Source organism: Aedes albopictus, chromosome 3 (assembly GCF_035046485.1).
Source record: "Aedes albopictus strain Foshan chromosome 3, AalbF5, whole genome shotgun sequence".
Taxonomy (NCBI): domain Eukaryota; kingdom Metazoa; phylum Arthropoda; class Insecta; order Diptera; family Culicidae; genus Aedes; species Aedes albopictus.
In genome coordinates this window covers 255386608-255410498 of record NC_085138.1, presented here as the reverse complement: position 1 = coordinate 255410498, position 23891 = coordinate 255386608, and the positions used below count along the sequence as shown (strand labels likewise).

At 43.4% G+C, this 23891-nt stretch overlaps 2 protein-coding genes across 5 annotated transcripts in view; one reads left to right on the top strand and one right to left on the bottom strand.

Moving 5' to 3' along the window:
* Positions 1–361: 361 nt before the first annotated feature.
* Positions 362–9631, top strand: LOC115254678 (uncharacterized). Its single transcript, XM_029852310.2, has 3 exons — positions 362–608; positions 1633–2529; positions 7546–9631. The coding sequence occupies exons 2-3, from the start codon at positions 1680–1682 to the stop codon at positions 8991–8993; spliced, it is 2298 nt and encodes a 765-aa protein (XP_029708170.2). The 5' UTR covers positions 362–608; positions 1633–1679; the 3' UTR covers positions 8994–9631.
* Positions 9632–18052: 8421 nt separating this feature from the next.
* The window catches only part of LOC109422336 (calpain-B), a 41814-nt gene continuing 35975 nt past the window's right edge, over positions 18053–23891 (bottom strand). For all 4 annotated transcript variants that reach the window (XM_029852304.2, XM_029852308.2, XM_029852305.2 and 1 more), the window contains 2 exons: positions 18380–18706; positions 18053–18286 (listed from right to left, as the gene is read on the bottom strand). In XM_029852304.2, coding sequence (XP_029708164.2) covers positions 18207–18286; positions 18380–18706 — 407 coding nt within the window. In that variant the 3' untranslated portion in view covers positions 18053–18206. The remainder of the gene's footprint in view (positions 18287–18379; positions 18707–23891) is intronic.

Genomic DNA, 23891 nt, shown 5'->3' with positions numbered 1-23891 from the left:
TCTGGGATTCCCATTCAAAGCAACGCGAAAAGAAAAAAATATGAACACGTTTCGAATACGTTTCTCACTGCCTCGCGATAATATAATTCGCGTTTTTATTTTATTCTCTCTTTTGGTAGGGTATCGCGCCACTTGGGCGGTGGCTTCTATATTCGTCTGTTTTCCACTATAACTCATTCAATTTTGAACCAATTGACTTGAAATGTTGTACACTATATCTATTTCACCACATTCCAAAAGTTGTGTCAATTGGTTCAAATTTGACTGAGTTATAGTGGAAAACAGACGAATATAGAAGTCACCGCCCAAGTGGCGCGATTCCCTATCAGTTTCTCCCAAGCATAAACCTCATGCGGGTGAGAGCTTTGCTCAATATACGCCCTGCCTTTCGTAGCGATAGCTGGACCTGGTAGGTTATAGTATTGTTATGATTTTTGGTGTTTATCAGTGTACAATTCAAACTATATTTGTACGATATCAAGTGTGTTTTAAATGATAAGCAGAGTAAGTGAAACTTTAATAATTCAAGAACAGTCGCAAATGGAACGAAAATTACCGTGAATGCAAGAAACTTATTGGATGCACGCAAGGAATCTCTCAAAAAATGAGTAAGTATTTTTAAATTATAAGAAGACTGGGTCGAAATGGATGTAGTTTTGAATTTGAAATTGAATTAATTTCGCGAAGTCATGAAGACATGAATGACATAAGGAGGGGGGGAGGGGGTGCTAGGGCCTCGAACCACTTGGGCAGTGGCTGGTATTTTGGGCACTTTTACGCTACAAGTAACTCAAGTCAATTTCAAACCAATTGACTTGAATTTTTGTACGTATCTCACCGCGTACAAAAAAAAAAATAGGCCCATTGGTTTATAATTGACTGAGTTATGGCAGAAAAGTGCGAATAATAGAAGCTTTGCCGACATGGTTCCACTTCCCTATGTTAGGCTATTATGACCAAATTTTACATTGATTTTCAAGAAATTTTTACCCGCTGCCAGATTTCCCAACTATGGGGAGATAGTTTCACGTACACTGTGGTGCATAATTGATCGGACAAACGCGGATTTTCATACCAAATAGTCAAGTTTGAGATGCTGTAACTATGGTTTGCTTTGACGGATTGAGCTCAATTTCTGATACGGAACTAATAATATGCTGAATTTTATGTATACGAGGTACGAAATGTTTGCGTTCACAGGTTTGGCGTGACAAGGCGTTCAAAATGTGCAAAAGTGATCGTGTAAATCAAAGAGGTACCGCTGTCCGATCACTTTTGCACATTTTGAACGCCTTGTCACGCCCAAACCTGTGAACGAAAACGTTTCGTACCTCGTATACATAAAATTCGTAAACGTAAAATTCAGCATATCAGTAGTTCCGTGTCAGAAATTGAGCTCAATCCGTCAAAGCAAACCGTAGCTACAGCATGTCAAACTTGGCCATTTTGTATGAAAATCGGCGTTTGTCCGATCAATTATGCACCACAATGTACATAGTCTTGATTATTGATAACTTTTTGAAATTGAGAAAATGTAGAATAAGGGAAGGCACTTTCCTTCTTCTGATTCGTGCTTATTATATTTTTTCACCTAACGATAATCATTGTTTATATTAATCATTTCACTTGCAGAAACATCATTCGACAAACTTATATAGAGCTGAAGGGATATCTTACAAATGGCGCTGGACTCGCTGAAAGTGATGAACTGGAATGCCCGTTCCGTTGGCAAAAGAAAAGACGAATTAACCGAATTCCTAAAATCAAACTGCATCGATGTAGCCGTCATCACGGAAACTCACCTCAAACCAGAAACGAGATTCTCAATTCCTGGGTTTCATATAGTACGACAAGATCGTACTGAGCGTGGAGGTGGCGTTGCTATACTGGTCCGCAAAGGCATACAATTCCTGGAAATCAACCTAGGCACAGTCGTTATCGAATCCGTAGGCGTTGAATTGGCGTTATCAAACGAAAAGCTGACCATCTACGCCGCTTACTGCCCTCGACAGTGCAATGGCCAATCTGCACAGCAGTTTAAACCCGATTTGCTCAAGTTGACCAAGTCAACGAGCAAATTCATCGTATGCGGGGATCTGAATACCCGACACAAAATGTGGCGTGATGATGCGAACAACAAAAATGCGAAACTGGTTTTGGAAGTTTTGCGTCAAAATGGCAGTCAAAAATACACTGTTAACTACCCGGAGCGTCCAACATACGTTGGATCGAATCGAAAGGCGTCATACTTGGACATTTGCTTGGCAAACTTTGTCGTGAGTAAACCGACTGTAATTCAGAAACTGAGCTCGGATCACTATCCGGTGATCTACGAAATTGGATCGGGATCGTGTGACGAGACTTGTGTTCAAAAAGAAAGCATCATTAAAACGGAAAGCTGTTTAAAGTATGCGTCACATCTTAAGTCAGCCCTGGAATCTATCAAAGACACGAACTTAGCTCTAGAGGTATTATGCCAAGCAATCGAGACCATTGCGCCCTCCCTTGTTGAAGAAATTGCAGTTGAAGGTAAATCTGAAAATTTATACTTTATTTCTTACTTTGTTTCGTTACTTCCATTACATTCCTTTTCAAATGTGCTTGGCGTTCTAAGAATATCGCCTCTGCAGAAGGTCCTGTTCATTTCCATTCCTTCCATTCACTGCACAGTATTCAAGGGCGTAGCCAGCTTTTCGGTCAGGGGGGCAAGCCCCCTTTAGCTTTTATAACTTTGCGCAATACGAAGAAATTGAATATAATAACACTATATTCTAAAAGCATTATTTGACCCTTCAGCAGTCACAGTGTTGTATTTTAAACAATACGTTAAAAGACAGCTCGTCTTATCTACATAATTTATCGTGGTGCTGGTAGCGGTGACCAATTTCTGGAAGATTAAGTATTTTTATTTACTCGTGAATTATTTAGCTCTATTTTTTTTTGTAAATGTCTACAAAATATTCATAAGAAAATATAACTGAACTCTTTTGGAAATAACGAACTATTTTGAGGACTAGAATTTCCGGGTTTCTGTTCTTTTTTAATTTTCTTCCAATACTATTCGTTAAAAGAATTACTCCAGAAATTCTTGAAATAATTCAGAAAAATCATCAGGTATTCCTGGAGAACTTGTTGGGTATATCTCTGAAAAGATGATTGAAGAATTTCTGAAATTTCCGAAAGAACTCCTGAATGAATTTTTGAAGAGAACCTTAGAGGAATATCTAAAGAAATCATTTTAGGTATTCCTGGATCAATCCCTGGAAGAATTCCCAGTGCAATTCCTGGAGCAATTCTCACAGGAATGCCTGGAGAAAGCCCTTAGAATCCCTACAGGAATTCCCGGAGGAATCCCTGGAAGAATATCTGAAAGTATACGTAGAGGAATTTCTGTATAAGGTAGTGGAGGAATACCTAGGGAAATATCTGAAGAGATCTTATGAAGAATCCCTAGAATAAATCCTAGATAAATTTCTGGAGGAATCCTTGGACAAAATTCTGGAGAAATTCCTGAAAGAATTCTGGGAGGAATCCATAGAAAATTTTCAGAAGTAATCTTTTGAGGAATTCCTAGAGGAAATCTTAGAGAAATTTCAGAAGGAATCATTGGAGGGATTCTTAGAGAAATCCCTGAAGGAACTCCTGGAGGAATCCCTGAAGCGATTCATGGTAAAATCTCTAGAGACTGGAGGAATTCCTGAACAAATTCCTGACGTAATTCCTGGAAGAATTCTAGGATGAAACCCGACAGGAATTCCTGGAGAAATTTGTTGGATGAATTCTTGGAGCAATTCCTGAAAAAAAAATCCTTGAGGAATTCTTGGATATATCTCCAGAGGAATCCTGGGAGGAGTTGTCGGAGAATTTCTAAAAAAAAATACCTTGAGAAATTCCAGGAGAATTTCCTTGAAGGAATTTCTTGAGGATTCCCTGGAGGAATTCGTGAAGAAATTTCTGGAGGAACCCCTGAAGCAATTCCTGGACGAATCTCTGGAGCTCTGGAGGAATTCCTAGAGGAATGTCTCCTGAAAACATTCTTGGAAAATTTTCTGGAAGGATCTCTGAAGAAATCGCCAGAGGATTTTCTGAAGAAATTCCTGAAGGAATTGCTGACATAATTTCTGAAGCATGCGACGCCTGCAGGAGTTTCTGAATTCCTGTGGGAATTGCTGAAGAATCTAGAGGAATTGCTTAAAGATTTACCGGATGAACTTCTAGAGGAATCTTCAGAGGGGTTCTGAGAGATTTCTACTTCTATTTCTGAAAAAAAAAAAACCTTGAGAAATTTCTAAAGGAATTTATAGCGGAATTTCTGAAAGAATTCCTGGAGAAATTTTCGAAGGAATTTCTGAAGGAATCCCTGGGAGAATCCTTGCAGAAATTTGCGGAGAAACCCCTGGAGGAATTCCTGGAGGCAAATCTGAGAGAATCCCTGAAAAATTCTTGAAGGAGAACTTCCAGGAACATTTTTTTAAGGAACTTCTTAATCCCTGGAGGATTTCCTGAAAGAATTCTTGGAGGAATTTTTGAAGGATTTCCTGGGTTTGTCCATGGGAAAATTCCTGGAGAAATTCGTGGAGAAATCTCTGGAGAAATTCCGGAGAAAACCCTGGAGGAATCCCTACAGGAATTGCTAACATAATTTCTGAAGGATGTCCAGGAGCAACTCCTGAAGAATTTCCTGGAGAAATTCCAGGAGGAATGACTGGAGGAATTCCTAGAGGTATTCCAGTGGAATTTGCTGGAGAAATCCATGATGAAATTCCTGGAGGCATCTCCAGAGGAATTCTGGGAGATTTCTAGTATTTTTGTATTTCTGAAAAAAATCTCTTGATAAAATTCTGGAAGAATTTCTAGCAGAATTGATGAAGGCATTCCTTGAGAAATCCCTCGAGAAATTCCTGGAGGAATGCCTGAAGCAATTCATGAAGGAATCCCAGGAGAAATACCTGGAAAAATGTTTGGAAGAATCTCTGAAAAATTCTTGAGGGTATTCCTGGAGAATTTCCTGGAAAAATTTTTGAAAGAAAAACCCCAGAACATTTTCTGGAAAAATTCCTGAAGAAATTGCTGACTTAATTTCTGGAGGATGTCCAGGAACAATTCCTGGATCAATTCCTAGAGAAATCGCTGATGAAATTCTTGGGGTATTTCCTGGAGAATTTCATGGAGGAGTTCCTGGGGAAATTCCTGGATTGAATCCTGGATGAATGCCTGGAGGAATTCCTGGAGGTTTTCCTTTGGGAATTGCTGGAAGAATCCTTGAAGGAATTCCTGGAGGATTCTTTGGAGGAATTCTTGCTTCAATTACTGGATAAGTTTCTGGGGGAACCTCAAGAGGAGTACTGGGCGAAATTTCTGAAAAATCCTTTGAGAAATTCCTGGAGGAATTTGTAGAAAAATTTCTGTAGAAATTCTTGGAGAAATCCTCCAAGGAATGTCTGAAAAAATCGTGGGGCAATCCCTGAAGGATATCCTAGAGAAATTACTAGATGATTTGCTGACATAATTTATGATAGAATTTCTTGATTAACCCGCCTTCCGAGGACAAAGGGAGTGGTGAGGACCATTCGGGAAACTGGCTAAGCGCCAGCATGCTACCGTGATGGACTCTCCAAAGCGAGTCATCGATGTTCGTTGCTGCGGCTACGCAGCTAATCTTGAGGGTGCGATGTGCACTAGTCTCTCTCTGAAGCAATGCCTTCTTGGTGGTTCCGGAGAGACGAAGAGTTTGGCGACCATAGGAATGTGTTTTAGTGGGTCGAAAAGATAGTAGTCCTGGCTTTTACTACTGTTGTAGAAGACGGCCTTAACCCCACACTACCCAAACATTCCTGTTAGGGTGTTAGTTGAGCAGATTTTCCCCCTATGGTTTAGAAGAAAAAAAAAGAGGGGCATCCGATACGCCATAGGTAGTACCTCGGCTGCCATATAGCCCATATAGCCGAGGCGGTAAACGCACGGGTATTCAGCATGACCATGCTGAGGGTGACAGGTTCGATTCCCGGTCGGTCCAGGATCTTTTCGTAAAGGAAATTTCCTTGACTTCCTTGGGCATAGAGTATCTTCGTGCCTGCCACACGATATACACATGCAAAATGGTCATTGGCAGAGGAAGCTCTCAATTAAAAACTGTGGAAGTGCTCATTGAACACTAAGCTGAGAAGCAGGCTTTGTCCCAGTGAGGACGTTACGCCAAGAAGAGGAGAGGAGTACCTCGGCTGCAGCTTCGCGACTCCGAATCACAGAAACGACTGGTGCGACGGCGAATGTGATCAGTTGAAGAACGAGAAGAACGCAGAATGGGCGAGAATGCTACAACATCGTACGAGAGCGAATGAGGCACGTTATAGACAGGCGCGGAACAGGCAGAACTCAGTCTTCCGGAGGAAGAAGCGCCAGCAGACAGAACGAGATCGCGAGGAAGCATTAACGGAGCAGTAGATAGAAGGTATCGTGTGTCCCATCTACAAAAAGGGTGACTAGTTGAATTGCGGCAACTACCGCGTGATGACACTCCTAAGCGTTGCCTACAATATATTTTCTCCAATTTTTTGCTGCCGTCTATCACCGATCGCAAGGGAGTTCGTGGGGCAATATAAGGCTGGATTCGTGGGTGAACGCGCTACAACGGACCAGATGTTCGCCATCCGCCAGGTGTTGCAGAAATGCCGCGAATACAACGTGCCCATATATCACTTGTTCATCGATTTGAAATCGGCGTGTGATACAATCGATCGAGAACAGCTTTGGCAGATCATGCACAAATACGGGTTTTCGGAAGAACTTATACGGTTGAATGTTGATCAAGTTGACGATGAATCGAGTGATGTGCGTAGTTCGGGTATCAGGGACCCTCTCGAGTCCGTTCGAATTTATCAGAGGGTTACGGTCTCTCGTGCTTGCTGTTTAACATTGCTTCGAAGTCCTTTCAGCTGCTTGGTTTTGCTGCTGATATGACATTCTACCGTGACGTTACAACGTGTTAACGCCTTTTTAGTCAGATTTTTCACTATAATTCGTAAATTCGACCGTAAACCCTTTTTAACATACTTTTCCAATGAAAACTAACTGTTCAACAGATCATACTTATTTGAAATTTTACAAGGAATCCGAATATGCAAAAATATTTGAGGGTTTACGGTCGAATTCACAAGTTATTGTGGAAAATTTGACCAAAAAGGCGTCAAAACGTTGTAGAATGCGTCATATCTATAATATGCATATTTGAGACGATGGCGGAAACGTACATCCAACTTAAGAGTAAAGCCAGGCAAATTGGATTAGTCATTAATGTGTCGAAGTACATGATAGCAAAGGGATCCAGGGAGGAATCACCGCGCCCGCCACCACGAATTTCCATCGACTACTGGGTTGGAAACGAGCCCTAGCCGATAGGGCCTAAACCTTCAGGAGGTCAAATCGCGGGCGGCACGTGGTATCAATTTTTGATACTTGCAGAGTTACAGCTTCCTGATCGTGCATACAGCTGTTTCAATGCTGCTTAGTTTCATGTTTTAATACTCTAATTCTCTTTCGTTTTAGCTCGTAAAATTATCCTCAAGATGTCGGTAAAACACCTTGACCCTATCAAGGAGGAACCCCGTGGAGATAATGATGTACAAAGTAAAACCAGCTTATCGGAAATGCCCGGAACAGCAAATCTACAACCAGATCAAAAGCTGATACTGTCAACTTTCTTAAAAGCCTTGCATCCATCACTGGTGATTTTTTCCGAGAAATGCTCCGCTGAAATGGCCCACGGACATCTAATCAACAATCTGAGGCAGTCCCTAGCGAAATATCGCGCATGGTCACCGACCGAGGCACTATTCACACTACGTCAAGTTCTGCAAAAATGTCGGGAATTCGATGTACCAACACACCATCTGTTCATCAGTTTGAAATCGTCTTACGCAACGATAGATCGGGATCGACTGTGGAAAAAGATTCAGGAAAGCTATCGTTGGCCGGAAAGCCTTTTTCAGTTGCTTAGAGGGGTGGTGGATACTACGAATCCTGATTCACGAGTCGGACTACAGCAAGGGCATCCGTTATCCAGTGTGATCATGACCTTAGCACTGGATGTAGTTATCCAAGCAACAGAAATCAAGGCAAGTGGAACGATTTTTGAGAAATCATTTCAGTGCATTTGCTTCGCAGATGACCTGGATTTGATTACCAAGAACTCCACAGAACTTGAACAGGTCTATACGAAACTGAAGGCGGAGGCCAAGAAAATTGGATTAGTTTTCGACACAAGAGATACGAAGTACATGCAAGCAGGATTTTCAAAGAACTCTTCTGCTAAAACAAAAATTACACTTGACGGCGATGAGTTCGAAGTCGTTGAGAAGTTCGAGTTTCTAAAGTCTACATTTACCTCTGATAATGACCTGGAAAAGGAGATAGACTATCGAATCGAACCTGGAATAACTTTCCTGAAAAAACTCGATGAAGCACAGAAGCCCATCGACATGGAAGACGTTTATAGGTCTCAAATAAGGCCGGAAGTTCTCTATGGTCACGAAACGTGGATCCTCAACAAAACAGGCTCCGTGTTGAAAAAACTACAAGAATTCGAGTGTGAAGTTCTGCGAACGATCTACGGTAAACAGCGCACCGAAGACGGAAAATCCTATGAAGATACGTACCCTAACCTGCTGCATCGGTTCGGGGACCTTGGAATTGAGCATACCGTGAAAGTTGGCCGACTTCGATGGGTTGGACGGGTCAAGCAAATGGGCAAAGATTGCCCTGCGAGAATCGTTCTGGACAGTGAGCCGCAAGTCACACGACCGAAGAGGCGACCACCTACACGCTGGATCGAGTGTGTGGTGCAAGATTTGAGGAATGTGAAATGCTATACCGACTGGCAGGCTAAGGTGCATTATCCGGAGCAGTGGAACCGGTTGGTCGACAAAGCTCACGACTTGTGGTTGAAGAGGATAATGAAGAAAAAGGGCACGGTTTATATACATTCTGAAGATTAAGTGAAGACTATAAAGTGAACTGTTGTGATATATATATTTTTGGTTGGCTGTGATTCAAAATTAGATTGCAATACAGGATATATGGGATACATAGAAAACAAAATTCGGTTAAAATTCAGGCCAAACATGTCTAAAGGTCCTATCTGCAGAAGAGAGGCTCTCTTTGATTTGCCTCACTTTCGTTAATATCTCAGCTGTTTATTTGAATTATGATTGTCTCCTTGCATAGAAAGATGGTCAAAACAATCGTTTTTTGATTTGTACTGCAAAAGTAGATGAAAAGTGTACCATTAATTTGCAATAATTGAAAGAGAAAGTGAATAAAGAGAGTCTCTCAAAAGCAGATAGGACCTATTGAAATGTTTGGCCTGAATTGTTGAAATCATAGAAAAACTTAAGACTATTATATACTTGTGCCAAAGGTATTTACACAGCATTGCATTTACCTAAATGTGATTTTTAGCAAAGAGTATTTGTTTAGAAAGTTTATGTTGTCTAGTGTAGGAAGGCATACAATTACTACTAATTTTACTAAGTCTTATTAATAAATAACAGAGAGGGTTTTATTTAAACGGTTATGATTCATTTTATGCAATGTAAAATTAAATCAAAATATAGATAAAAATTACAAAAAGGAACCAAGCGACCATTATTATTTTCTCACTCTCCATTTCTTCACGGACTTACTACGATTGTTGAGGTCAGGATCCTGGGTCAGATTTATGGGATTCTGTAAAAATTGTTAGACTTATATTTTCAGCCCGTACCTGTTACACACGAACAGGCCGATTTTGAGCTGGGTAGGGTTTCGAACTATTTAGGCTCCCTTGTTGATTTCCGGCAAATCACAGCAAAACAAATCAAAATATCACATGTCACATATTTTCCAAACGCATATCCGTGGGTATTCATCTCCCGCAGTATTTCCGCAGCGTGATCCACAGTCAATGAGCTACACTCTGCAGCCGCACAAGTGCTCAAAACAACTATTACATGCAAACGAGTACACTTCGTCAGCACAAAGATGGGTGCCGAAGTGGTTTCCTATTTGATTTTGCTGGAAGTTCGGCACTGGTGCCCGGAATTGGCGCTGGACTAGATGCAGTAAACTAGCTCAAAATCAACTTTTCGGCAGAAAATCTTCACAACAATCACTGTTAACAACAAGTTCACGCAATAAACTATCTGATTCAGATGGAGGAAGTGGACGAAAACGGTCGTTCCGTTGTGAATTTAGGTAATGCACAATTTTGTTTACCTATAGTGCCGGGAAAGGGTGTAACCGTTCAAGAACTCAACCGAGGTTTTTTGTAAACTTTCGGTGGCTTTAGCGCCACTCTCGCTTGCGAGAGACCACCAGTCTGTTAATTTGCCCGACCTTGCTAAGACAAGTCCTCAGGGGTTATTCGAACGGCTGTTTTGACTCACCAAAAACAAAATGACCAAACTTGACACCTTCTAGAAAAACGCCAACCTTATTGCTTAAATTACCCCACCTTTTTCGACTTAAACTCGCTCAACCCTAAATCGCAATACCGAATGAAAGATGGAAGTCCGGCGGCTCAACTTAGCCCTAACGTAGATGGAAACGGAACTTAAGAAAAATGAAAGACCTTCAGTGCTAAACGGGACAAAACTAAGGCTCGGAACTTCAACTTAATAATCAGTTTTATTGAATTAATACATTCGGGTTGGACGGAACTTTTTCTGGTAGCGGGAAACGAAACAACTATTCATAGCCATGAACTAGAACTATTGCCAAGAACGAATGCGTATCGTAGATCGCCGAAGTTCTAATCAAAACAAAACGATCTTTTACTGCGATGTAATCACAGTCAGGGTGCCTGTACCGTCTACCCCCGTTGGTTTGAACGACACCTCATGCAGATGCGGTTAAACCAACGAGGGTAGACGGTACTGTGGTTTAAACAACACACACAACTCAGGCCAAACATGTCTAAAGGTCCTATCTGCAGAAGAGAGGCTCTCTTTGGTTTCCCTCTCTTTCGTTAATATCTCAGCTGTTTATTTTTATTATGATTGTCTCCTTGCATTGAACGACGGTCAAAACAATCGTCTTTTGGTTTATACTGCAAAAATAGTTGAAAAGTATACCATTACATTGCAATAATTGAAAAGAAAGTAAACAAAGAGAGCCTCTCAAATGCAGATAGGACCTATTGAAATGTTTGGCCTGTTCACACGGTGGGGAAAAATGGACAAGATGCTCTAACTATACACACTTCGAAAAAATCTTGTAATTTTGTGTCAAATAAGTCCGACATATAAAAGCAACACATTTGACGCAAAATTGTGTGCGATCTTATTTTTACAGGAAACGGAAAATGTTTGACTCATGTAATTTTACCGCAACAGCTCAGCGCGTCGGCTGCTTGTATACATGATTGAGAACTGTGCTATTTATAGCACCGAATATTGAAACAAAAAAAAATACAAAAAGTTCCATTCGGGAATCGAACTTCGATCCTAAGAGTGTCAGTTTTCGATCTTGCTCTCTCGGCTGTCTCACCACGTTGAAGAGATGGCAATCGAAGATGAACAACTTCTACCATAAACGAACTTCCCAGTTCGGCTGTCGCGTCGTCACTGCTGGCGTGTATGTATGTACTAAGACAGCCGTCATTGCAGCCAAGCAGACAAAGCCGCCTTCTGATTGACTGAGCGTGGCTGTTTTCGTTTACCACTGCATCGGCTGATGGCAATGAATTGTCATTTCCAAGTTTGTGGCTCAACTCGGTGTTAAATTAATAAGCGGTTTTCATGCTGTTTCACCTTCGTAATAAACAAATTTCCAATGCAGTCTGCAGTCTTCATCTGATCTTGTAAGGTGCTGTTTGACAGTTCAACATCAGTAATCATTATGTTTCTGTAACATATCGCGTAAATTTACAGCATAGAGAACTAAATTATCAGTTCTGTGATTTAAAATTATGACTGGAAGAACTCAAACAATATAAACTTAATACGTACGTCACAAAAAGTGTAAAAATGTGGCACATTTATGTTTGTGTCAAAGCTTTTTCAGGCAGTTCGATCAATTGTGTCACTATTAAAATTGAGATTTTTTTAGTGTGTAGAATTGATTTATCAGTTGGATCCGGACACAGGACAATTCCCGGAAATAGAACGGAATTCGCGGCAGATCGATGCGGAATTTATAAGAAGAGTTTTTTTGACCGACGACGATCAATTTCTCAACTACGTTGCTACGGTGAGCACAGATGTTTCGTCATAGTTCTTCATAATTAGCCAGCAGTTGATCGGATTTTCAGTTTAGGTCAACCTCCGACATCATCGGCTCCAACACAACTCAAGTCAAGAAGGACACCGAGTGTTACCTCCGAAAGATCACTGTCCATCATTTTCGAGAGAATCAATCTGAGATCAGCAGACCGTCGCAAATCATCGTTGCCATCTCATCGACTAGAGAATCGTTTCCTCTCCCGTTCTCATAATCATTGCGATCAATATCGAAGCCTTCATCGATTCACTTCGCGTATTCGCAACATGAACCGATCACTGCTGTACCTATTTTGTGCACAGCGCTCTCCGCTTGGAGATCTCACACGGATAGCCAAATGGGAGCAGCGCAGAAGTAGTTGTTTGGCATTAGAAGTTAATAATTAACTTTTTTAACTTTTAAATTAACTTTTTGGTCATAAATCGCTAGGTTGCGATTCAATCTAGCGTCTAAGTGTAACAAAGTTCGATTGAATTTGCATCTTGTCACTTTAATTTGCAGAAGAGAGAGTCGATGAAGAGAACTCTCTCATGTTACTTCCGCCCTTATTTAAACTCAATCTAGAATTGCTGGCTGTCGTCGGTAACACATGACAATCTGTGCAACACACTAGCGATCTGCAGTGAAATAGCTATCAGTTTAAACTTTGAAATGCTGCTATATGGAACAAAGATAAGAACTGCTTACAGGAAGCAGGACGACTACGAATAGAGATAAGTGACATTTCAACACACGAACTAGCGCAAGTTTTTCCTCACACAAAAGTGCACGCCGATTGAAAGGCTATTCAGATTGCATATGCAAATATTACCCAATCGAATTGAGTAAAACGGGTAAATAATGATAAAACTAACGTCCGGGGCAAGAGTGCAAATATTTTCCTCGTAGTTTCACAACTACATCTACAAAAAAGGCACGCATACATTTGAACGTGATTACCTCTATTGGGCAGAAACGGAATGACAATAGTCGCTAGTGGTAAAACCGATGTTACAGAGTTCGTCCAAGTCAACTTGACCCCCACAATCAAGTTCGCTGAAATGCGTCACAAAGCCCTACAAAAAGCCGTGCCCAACGATATCGTTTGTATTAATGAAATCAGCGACTCGGATGATATCGGGAACAGTCCACTCAAGGGGACTGCTGTTCGTGCCTTCACTGTTCGAGTCATCGCTTTGGATCATTCCGGCCAGATCATCAACAACTATAACACGATTTAGATCTACAACACCCACAGTGCCTACCAGCAATAGAGCTAATAAACTATAGAGGAAGAATGTCGCTGGCGTCGCTGCCGCAACATCTCTTGCTGGCGGAGATAGGCCGGGATATAAGTGTCAACGCAAAAAGTATGCAGTTTGACAGATAGATACCCGACATGTTTGCGAACGAGAACAAAGGGAACAGCAGCGACATTCGTCCTCTATAGTTTCTTAACTCTATTCTACCAGCTGACCGATGTCACTGACATGAATAGGACCGACTACGTTTATCGAATAAGGATCAACTGGAATCGCATCACCATTGTCAAGGAGCGTGGATTCGAAAGCGTTGAAAGGCCCGAAATCATCACTGTCTTTAAGGAAGATCAGCTGATACACGAAGAAAGGAAAACTCTACACGTACTGGACAACATCGTAAACTGGCGCAGGGTCATGAATGACTTTCCAAACAACATTACGGAGGGAACTGACATTTTGATCCATCCGGTGGATAATCCATGTTGCATCATCATGCAGCAGTGCATCCTGCGTGGTGGGCGAAAAAAAAAAAAACTCAAGCAGAATCGGGCTGTGTTGGCAGTTAAAACGGTGATCTTCTTTAGTGGATAAAATTGGAACGTCTACAAGCTGAATGAAATGAACAAAAGCCACCGGCTGATGTTTGAACAGGGGCTCCTCCGGAAAACTGGCACCTTCTACATCTCGCCGCTACTGCAGCGTACTGACCAGTGTCGAGAAGCACATCTTACCGGTTCTAACCTCGATAGATTTGTGGGGTATAAGTGGGTGCCTCGAGATGGCATGCGGCAAATCCTGGGATCGACACAGGAGCAAAGCGTTGCCGCTTGGTTGGCAGCGATCTCGGCGGCTTCCTAACGACCATTCCCGTTGCGGCTGAACCAGATACCTACCACGCAAGTTCCAGTACGAAATGAAACCTCGTTTCGGGTGAATGTGAGAGAAGGAATTCCTGATGAAATATTCGTAAACGTTCGATGTAGGATTGGTTGAAACGAGCCGATCGTACGACGAACCCATTGAGTGTTGTTTGGCGGTGAAAATTCCTGGAGGATCCTGGGGGGATCCACCATGCATGTGGCTCCTCAGTGACGTCAGCGAGGAGTAGGTGGAATATTTAAATAACGAGTAGGAATGGTCGGTACTAATTTGGTAGCAGTAGAAGTGATAATGATGACTACATTGTTATTTCTAATGTAAATCTGAATCTTAGACCAGTGTTACGGGGGGGAGGATGTTGCTGGCAGCACTGCTGCGCAACCATCAGACAGGTATGATGAAAGGCAAATATAGGCGAATCATGTAGGCTATTCACGGTGTGTCTGGTAGAACAAAATTATTTAAAAAAAATCGGTATCGCTAAAACACCCACCAAACGAAAGCTGAAGGTCCCCCCTTTCATTTGAGGCTAAAACAAGAAAGTTCTATCGGCGGTCCTAGAACATTTTTTTTTTCAAAAATTTATTACTATAAGGACACATTCCACGCACTTCTACACCACGGTTTTTGAACTTCATTGAACGATATTTCCGGGCTCCTGCTGTCGATTTTGATTCTTTTTGCACCAAAATGAAGACAATTACCTATATTCTTCTAATAGTACCTGAAATTTTGAAAACTGCTTCTAGAAAGTAGCAAATTTCTTGGCGTTCGGTCAAAACTCGTTATTTTTTTTCGATGGTGTCTTGTTACGCTGTATTTCTTGTTTTCTTTCGAAGTACAAAGGTCCAATTCCCAATTAGAAAGCATAAACTGAATCTTCTACCCAAATCTGATCGTTTGATATGCTGGTTGGTATGTATATGACAACATATCAATTTTTGGAAGCAAAAGTTTGATTCTCGCACAAAACGTAACGCGTGGAATTTGTCTAACTTGTATTTTCTTCCTTTCAACCTTGAGTGTAACCTAATGGGCTCGTATGAGGTCGCTCATTAGTAACTCATTAGTAGTAATATTAATAGAGTAAACGGGTAAAAACATATTAAAAATTTTCCATACAGAATGTTGCCTAGACAAGTGTAAAAAAATATTTAAGGGAGTTGTAATGAAATTTTACCAATATTTAGGTATATATGTTAATCATCTTCTCCTTATTGACATATAGAAGAAGTTATTTCGACTACCATTCTCCTCGTTTTTATCGACAGTGCCAAATGTTCTAAAAGTCGTAGTAGGCCATGACTTGGATGTCAATAAAAATATACCGATCAACAAAGTAGCTCGGATGAAATGACCACGTTCCATTATAGGCCGGTATACGTTCTGGTACTTGTAAAAGCTTTTTTCGCTAATTTGAAGGATTGCTGTGTGGTATAGCATTAGGTATTGAATCATAAAAAATAAAATAAATTCAATTTCAACATGTGTCGTGACCCACCTGCCCCATTAGAAATGCGTTTTAAAGATATGATTCCAGAAAATATCGAGTTGCGGTCATCTTAGGATTCTGGAAAGTGTGTTTGTGCCTAGAGATTTGTAGAACTTGTTTATAAAGTAAAAGTATCAATAACATGTTCAGTTTGCAGTTTTAGCCAATTCATGGTATTTGGAACACACAGCCAATCCCTCATATCACAGACAAGAAGACGTAACTCTTAGAGAAACTTCATTATTTTTTTTGCTGTCTTTTTCATGAACACGCATCCACCTATTGGTAGAACCGCGCGAGACACTGTCGGCCATGATGGGATGCGATTTGATGTTTGCCTAACACGCACACTTTTATACATGTACCCTGTAAGTTTCGTTTGTATCATTCAGCAACGTGTACACTTTCAAACACCAAAGCGATCGAACATTAGCACCTCTGGTGAAAGAATCGCGGGAATCAAACGAAATTTGAATTCATCATTAAATGCATGTGCCAAGCCCTATTGAAGAGTGTTACGTCTGTTTGTCTATGCTCGATAGAGAAAATAATAAAATTCTTTAAATAATTGAAAGCTTTGTCAAATGCATTCTATAAGGATGAACACGGTGATTAAAAAATAATTACGAGTATTAGAGCATGATGCGGTACACATGTAAATTGAAATTTGAACTCATCATGTCCACCTGCTTGAAACTATTACAATTTTTTATAACCACGAAACCGACTACTATTTACTGGTTTTTTTTATGACCATGGGACTACTATGCTTTTGTGGGAAGTGTTATTAACATCATATAAAAATCTTCCGTCGGAAAGCCATGTTGGCAATGGACAAACTGTTTTTTTCGTTATTACTTAGTACTTCGAGAAAATACAAAAAATATCACACTATTTCAAAAAAAAAATTGTTCTAGACCCGCCGATAGAACTTTCTTATTTAAGTCTCAAATGAAAGGTGGGACCCTTAGCTTTCGTTTGGTGGGTATTTTAGCGATACCGATTTTTTTAAAATAATGTTTTCCACCAGACACACCGTGTATTGTATTGCGCGCAAACCCCAAAATTTTATTCCCGCCTTTGGGTTTCCGCGCCGAAGACCCAGCGCCAGATTCGGCGACAAAGAGAGCTGACAGCAGTCGCCGGGCAGTTGGCAATCCTGATATTTGACGGTGGTCGCCCGTTAGTCATGAAAGTGGATTGTTGTCACGCAAATAGAGCTTTTCGCTGAAAATGCATGTGTATTGAGGTCTTGTTGACAGGTTTTCTGCTGTGTTAGTGTGAAATTCAGTGATTTCCTGTATCGCGTAAGCCTTCGCTGGAAGGAAACGTTATGTTGCTCAGCGAAGAAAGGAAAATTTTCAGTGAAAAAAGCAATATTCAAGGTGTCATACAAGTTCGGACATGAGCCCGTAGTTCCCGTAACAGTCATCATAAGTTGTCCCATGTTACATTTTGCAGCAAAAGCTGTCTCATGTGTTGTATAGCAAACAAGGTGGCGTGCTTGGTTGGTATATGACTGACTGTTGTTAATTGATTGTGTCTCTTACATCGGTGTTAGTGTATAACACCATGTTCATTTATTTTTTCTCCAAAGCTATCCCATGTTCATTTTATACACATAAAAAGCTATCCGAGCATCTCTTCAGGAATCCTGAACATTCTCCGGAAATCCGCATATTATTTGTAAAATTCAACATGGGACAGCTTATGATGAACATCTCACATGACATGGGACAGATTATGCCGAGAAAATCTCGAAAATTGCTAGATTTCTCGGCATTACAGTCCCACCAGAGTTTTTCTTTAAAAAATCAAAGTAAATTGAATGTTTATGAAACTATTTGTTCATACTTCAACGATGAATATCAATTCTAACGCCATGCTGATGAATTCACTTTGTTTTTTCATTACACTTGTCCGTAGAGATGGAAACAAGGCTGAAACTTACAACGCGTTTTTTCTCAGTTTGCTGTTTCGGAATATGGGACGACTATGATGCAGTTTACTGTAACGTGCAGTAGCTCGAAGCTAAAATAGATTGGTGCCGTTAGGCAAATTCCCGATCCATTTGATGTAAAACTATTGCATCGAAAAATCACTTAGTTGTTCATGTTAAAGCCTTATAATTTTCGTGGTGCCAGAAGACAAAAAAAAACAAAATGAGATAGTCCAAAACTTAAAGTGTAATTCAAAACTTCAAATAGCTTTATTCAGATTTACAATCAACAATAAAAGTGAAACTTTGTTTCAAAGTACCAGCCTTCTGTGAAAGAGAGAAACAAAAACTGCATTGAAGTAGCATTGTTAGTCGAGCACTAGTTACAGTCACATTAGCATTAACAATAAATAGTTTTCTGTATCCATTCATCCATGTTGAACGAAGCGATTCCATTCACGTCCTTTGCGCGGAAGATGTCTGAAAGCGAACAAAACAAAAAAAAAAACCGTCGATCAGTGATTGCAATTCGACCCGTAGCTATTAGACAGAAAACAAAGCGCCCATTCTTACCGATCATGGTTTTGATCTTCACCGCGCAGGTAATGAAGTCATCGAACCATATCTCACCCTCGCGCGATCCGTACCGATGCATCAGGCTGTTGAGAATCTTATTGTTGAGGTGGTAGCCAGCGGACTGAAGTGCGGCCCGCAGCTCGAACGGGTTTAGATGACCGGATCGGTCGGTATCGTACAGTTTGAACACCGCTTTCCAGCGGGCGATTTCCGTTAGTAGCTTTTGGAACTCAACGAAGCCCAGCTTGCCGGATTGATCCTCGTCGAGCATGGCCACCATCGAGCGGCAGGCATCTTTGGAGAAACCGGCGCCGCTGCCTTCGGCTGAAAGTAGGTTTTAGGTAAAGCAGAGAATTAATGGCGAGAGACTTGTAAAGAACAAATAGCTGATTAATAATTAATAGTTAGTTGAAAATAGAAGATTTTAGTGGAGCGGACCTGGTGTGATGGTTAGAACACAGGACTATCACGCCGAGGACTCCCGACAAAGTCACAAACTGTGGGCTCTTCCTTCGCAAGGGAAGTAAAGCGTGGGTACCGAGATGAACTAGCCTAGGGCTAAAAATCTCGTTAATATAGATAAAAAACAAAAATAGAAGATTTTAGACGAAGTTCTCAACAAATCTAGTTAGATTGATACAATCACAACTAGAATGCCCAATTATATGTAATTCCACTTTTTTGACCAGCTTTAGAGGCACAAATGTTACGAACGAAGCATTGAACCGTACTGCCCTTGTGCGAAATTCTCCGGAAACTCTCCAATGAATTCTGCCTGAGTTCTTGTAAAGATTTCTACTCAAGTCTTAATTTCTTCAAGAAATTCCTCCTCCGCATGTTGCTATGAATTTCCCTAAGAGTTCTTTCAGGGAGGAGGGGGTGGAGGTTATTAACCGCGAACATTAGCAGTAATGCCGGTAAGTTGGATCCAAGCCCGGAATGCCGGGAAGGCTGGGCTTGAAAATGCCGGCCCGTCCCGGATCGAAGGGAAAGAGGGAGTGCGACCATTGATAGGTTCTCAGCCACCACAGGTTAGGACGGGCCAGAGGAGGACGTTCCCTTAAACATAGTGGAGCGGAAGAAGAAGAAGAAGAAGAAACTGAATGTACAGGAGCGTAGGAATGCAAGGCCAAAGAAGAATAGGAGGACAGGTGCCAAGTGCGGGAACAGTGACGCACTCGTCATCAAAACTGATGAGTGAAAGTACTCGGAAGTGTGGAAGGCGACGCAGAGCGAGATTACTGACGCTCAACAGTTCGTCACAGCACTGCGGCAACAGTGCGAGGTGCAGGTGAAGTCGTTTGGCTACGGAAAAGCCCAGAATAGACACAGGTAGCCTTGGTACAGTCATGAAACTATAAATGCCTTGACAGGAGCAAGCTGTATAGGTGATGAGGAGAAGAACGCCGTAAGGTTCAAGGCTGCACGAATCCTCTCAAGTGCTTGAGTGTTCCGGGATATCTGCGAACAGCAAGCACCCAACGGAAAGCCCAAAGTGCCCCAGTCTCAGGACCTGACGAAACCCCCCGCTCGCCGGCTAAGAATAGGACTACTAACCCCAATTCAAGGTGTCAAGCGACCCGCGCCGAGGAATGTGTGATCGACGGGGTGAAAAAGATGCTCGATCGTTAACGGAGCCTGTGGGATACCTGGGCACCCACCACAGTATTTCGTCCCTTACCGCATTAATGCAGGGCTCTGACGTGGTGGACCGCTTTTGCCGTGCTACTCGACCTCAATAAACAAAATAAAACAGTAGGTAGTTGCAGTAGCGAGGCTGACCCCTTCGCAAGAAGTGGGTCTGCAAGGTCTCCGTTAAGAAGAAGCGAGGAGCCAGGAGCGGGAAGCTGTGCACGCAGCTCCAGCGTTGGAGCACCGATTCATTCCACGGCTAGCCTGCCGGTGGAGATAGTGGACGGAGCGTAATTGATGAGGGCCATCAACCAAAAGCGTGAAGGGCTGTCCGCGATCAAGGTGGCTGAGCAGCAGCTGGACAAGGCCATCGACTATGCGTCCCCACGAAGTCCAATATAAATATGGACCTGAAAACGGTCCTGTTGCGACTTCCTAAGTTAATGGACGATGCCAAGCAGGATCACGTGATCTTATGCAACATCTTATACGATGACTGGTTGTCTGGGAAGCACTCGCAGAGGCGGGTGAGGCAACCGTCAGGTGAGGAGCTGTCAGGCGGTGCCCGTAAGGCTAGGAAGATACTAACCTCGAAGGTCGGCATTTGTAATGCTCACAGGTCGGATCCCAGCCAGGCATCCCGGAAAGCTTGGAAGGGACGGCCTGAAAAGGCTAGCAGGGATTCTACTCGAGGTACTGGCCATGCTAGATGTCGATTTGGCTAATGTCGGTAGCAAGAGTGCCCTTAGCCGAAAAAGAGCGGAGTCGATCATCAACGTTACTTCGGTGTTTGTAGTCCTGGCCTAACAAGTAGTTCGAACTAAGAGGTAGACGACGATGCGTACACTCACAGTGATCACCCGGCGGCTTGCTACAGTATCGATTACATGAATAGCAGGCAGTGGGTAGATGAAGGGGTGGAAGGTCCAAGGCCAAACCCTTTTAGGTTCGTAGACATCATACTTAAACGACGAGGTATTTAGGGAGGCGCTCCACCGTGAGTGAAACCTATTCGGACTAATCGGGGACGAGTTGGTAGCGATGCTCTTGCGTGCATGCGATGTGATCGTGGTGATTTTTTTTTTCCTTCTAAACCATAGGGGGATAATCTGCTCAACAGACACCCTAACAGAAGGTTAGGGTAGTGTAGGTCTGACAGGCCGTCTTCTACAACAAAAGTAAAATCCAGGACTACTCTCTCCTCGTACCCACTAAACCATTCCTATGGTCGCCAAACCCTACGTCTCTCCGGAACCACCAAGAAGGTATTGCTTCAGAGAGGGGCTAGTGCACATCGCACCCACAAGGTTAGCTGCGTAGCCTGCAGCAACGAACATCGATGACTCGCTTTGGAGAGTCCATCACGGTAGCATGCTGGCGCTTAGCCAGTTTCCCGAGTGGTCCTCGCCACTCCCTTTGTCCTCGGAAGGCGGGCAGGGTCAACCCCGCCCGCGCCCTTCTGCTGAGCGGACATCAAGAACTGATGCCCACGTGCAACCCGATCTGACCTGCCCGTAAGGAAGGGTATCACTACCCTTCAGGCCCTATTAGATGCACCCGTAGGTTGCAGACAGCAGGATCTCACCTACCCCGACCCTTGCCAGGGACCCCTTTCCAACCGCGGGCTCGGATCCAACCCAGTAGACCGACGCCACGACAGCACCACTACCGGGACTTCCTCTCCGCGGCCACTTAATCGTTGTAAGGGTCGATCTCGACCGCAGGGCACCGGTATGACCTACGAAGCCGACTCCGAACCCCTGGACCACCTCTTGTACTGCATCTGGACTAGCCATTCTCCGAGTCCACGCGCCACCTCCTCTGTAGCTCCCAGACGATGTGGGTAATAGCCGATGAAACGGCGTTCCAGCCAAACTCATCCCTACACATCCTCTGGACCAAGTTGTCCGGAGTTGTGTCCTCCCCGCATGTGGCAAGCATGCGGTCACGCATTGTGCGAAAACGCGGGCACACGAACAAAACGTGTTCCGCCGTTTCCTCTAAACCATTGCACACTGGGCATTCGGGAGAATCCGCATGCCCGAAACGGTGTAGATACTGTCGGAAGCAACCATGACCTGTAAGGACCTGTGTCAGGTGGAATGTGACTTCCCCATGGCGCCTATTAATCCAACTATCTACCCTCGGTATCAACCTATAGGTCCACCTTCCTTTGGTGGAACTGTCCCACGCGCGCTGCCATTTGACCATAGAGGCCATCCTGACAGTCTTGCGTATGCCTCTTGTGCCGCGCATTTCGAAGCACTCCATGTCCTCATTGATAAGAATGCTGATAGGCACCATACCAGTAATGACGCAGAGAGCGTCGTGTGACACGGTACGGTACGCACTCGCAACTCTCAGGCACATAAGCCTGTAAGTACTTTCCAGCTTCCGTCGGTAGCATTCAGTACTTAGCGCGGTGCCCCACGCCGGGCCGCCACACCTAAGTATGGATGTAGCAACACTAGCCAGAAGCTTGCGCTTACTGGCGTACACCGCAGAGCTATTGGACATAATCCGGGACAGTGCCGCAATAGCTGTGGAGGCTCTTTTACAGGCATAATCGACGTTGGCTACCGAAGGTAAGCTTATCGTCGATCATCACGCCCAAGTGTTTGACGGAGCGCTTTGACAGGATAGTACAGTCTCCTACACTGATCTCCGTCTGCTGCTCCGACTTCAGATTGTTAACAACCGTCACCACTGTCTTGTGGTGAGCCAGCTCCAGTTTCCTGGACCGCATCCACGCCTCCACAACCTTGATCGAGTGGTTGGCAGTCAACTTTACCTCCTCGATCGTTTCACCGTAGACTTCGAGCGTAATGTCGTCGGCAAATCCGACAATCACCACTCCCACTGGATACTCTAACCTCAACACCTCGTCGTACATGACATTCCATAACACCGGACCCAGGATGGAACCTTGCGGGACTCCTGAGGTTATGTGAAAGCACTTCCGACCCACCTCCGTGTCGTAGACTAGTACACGATTCTGAAAGTAACTTCCGAGAATCTTGTACAGGTACTCCGGTATCCCCAGACGCAAGAGCGCATCAGCAATAGCAGACCAGCAGGCGCTATTAAACGCATTCCTTACATCCAGAGTCACTACCGCGCAAAAGCGAATTCCCCTCCTCTTAGGCTCGAGTGCTTTCTCAGCGGTTTTTGTAACCGACAAGATAGCGTCTACGGTGGACCTCCCCTTCCGGAAGCCGTACTGGTTACTCGAAAGACCATTTTCGCCCTCGGTGAACCGCAACATTCTATTGAGGATGATCTTTTCGAGCACCTTCCCCGCCGTGTCAATCAAGCATATTGGTCTATATGCCGACGGGTCTCCGGGTGGTTTCCCCGCCTTTGGCAATAGTACCAGGCTCTGCCTCTTCCAAGCTTCTGGGAAAACTCCCTCGTCCAGGCATTTCTGCATAGCAGACCTGAACATCTCGGGAGCCTCTGCAATAGCTACTTTTAAGGCCAGGTTCGGAACTCCGTCCGGACCTGGGGCCTTACCTACGCTAAGGGACTTAGCTATCCCCGCAAGTTCCACATCAGTGACCCTCTCCTCATCGCCAGCCCCAGTCCCCGGCTGTCCTACGAAAGGAGGCCAAGGACTAGGATCATGACGCGGAAAAAGTCCTCCAATGATCCCCTCCAACATCTCTGGAGATTGCTCTGTAGGAGCCATCACACCTCTCGTCTTGGCCATAACGATCCTGTAGGCGTCACCCCACGGGTTCGTATTGGCACTCTGACAGAGACCCTCAAAACAGGCCTTTTTGCTTGCTCTTATCTCGGTCTTAAGCGCGGCTTTTGCAGCGGCGAACACCACCCGCCGTTCGTTTCGCTCTTCCTCTGATCGTGCTCGCTGCATCCG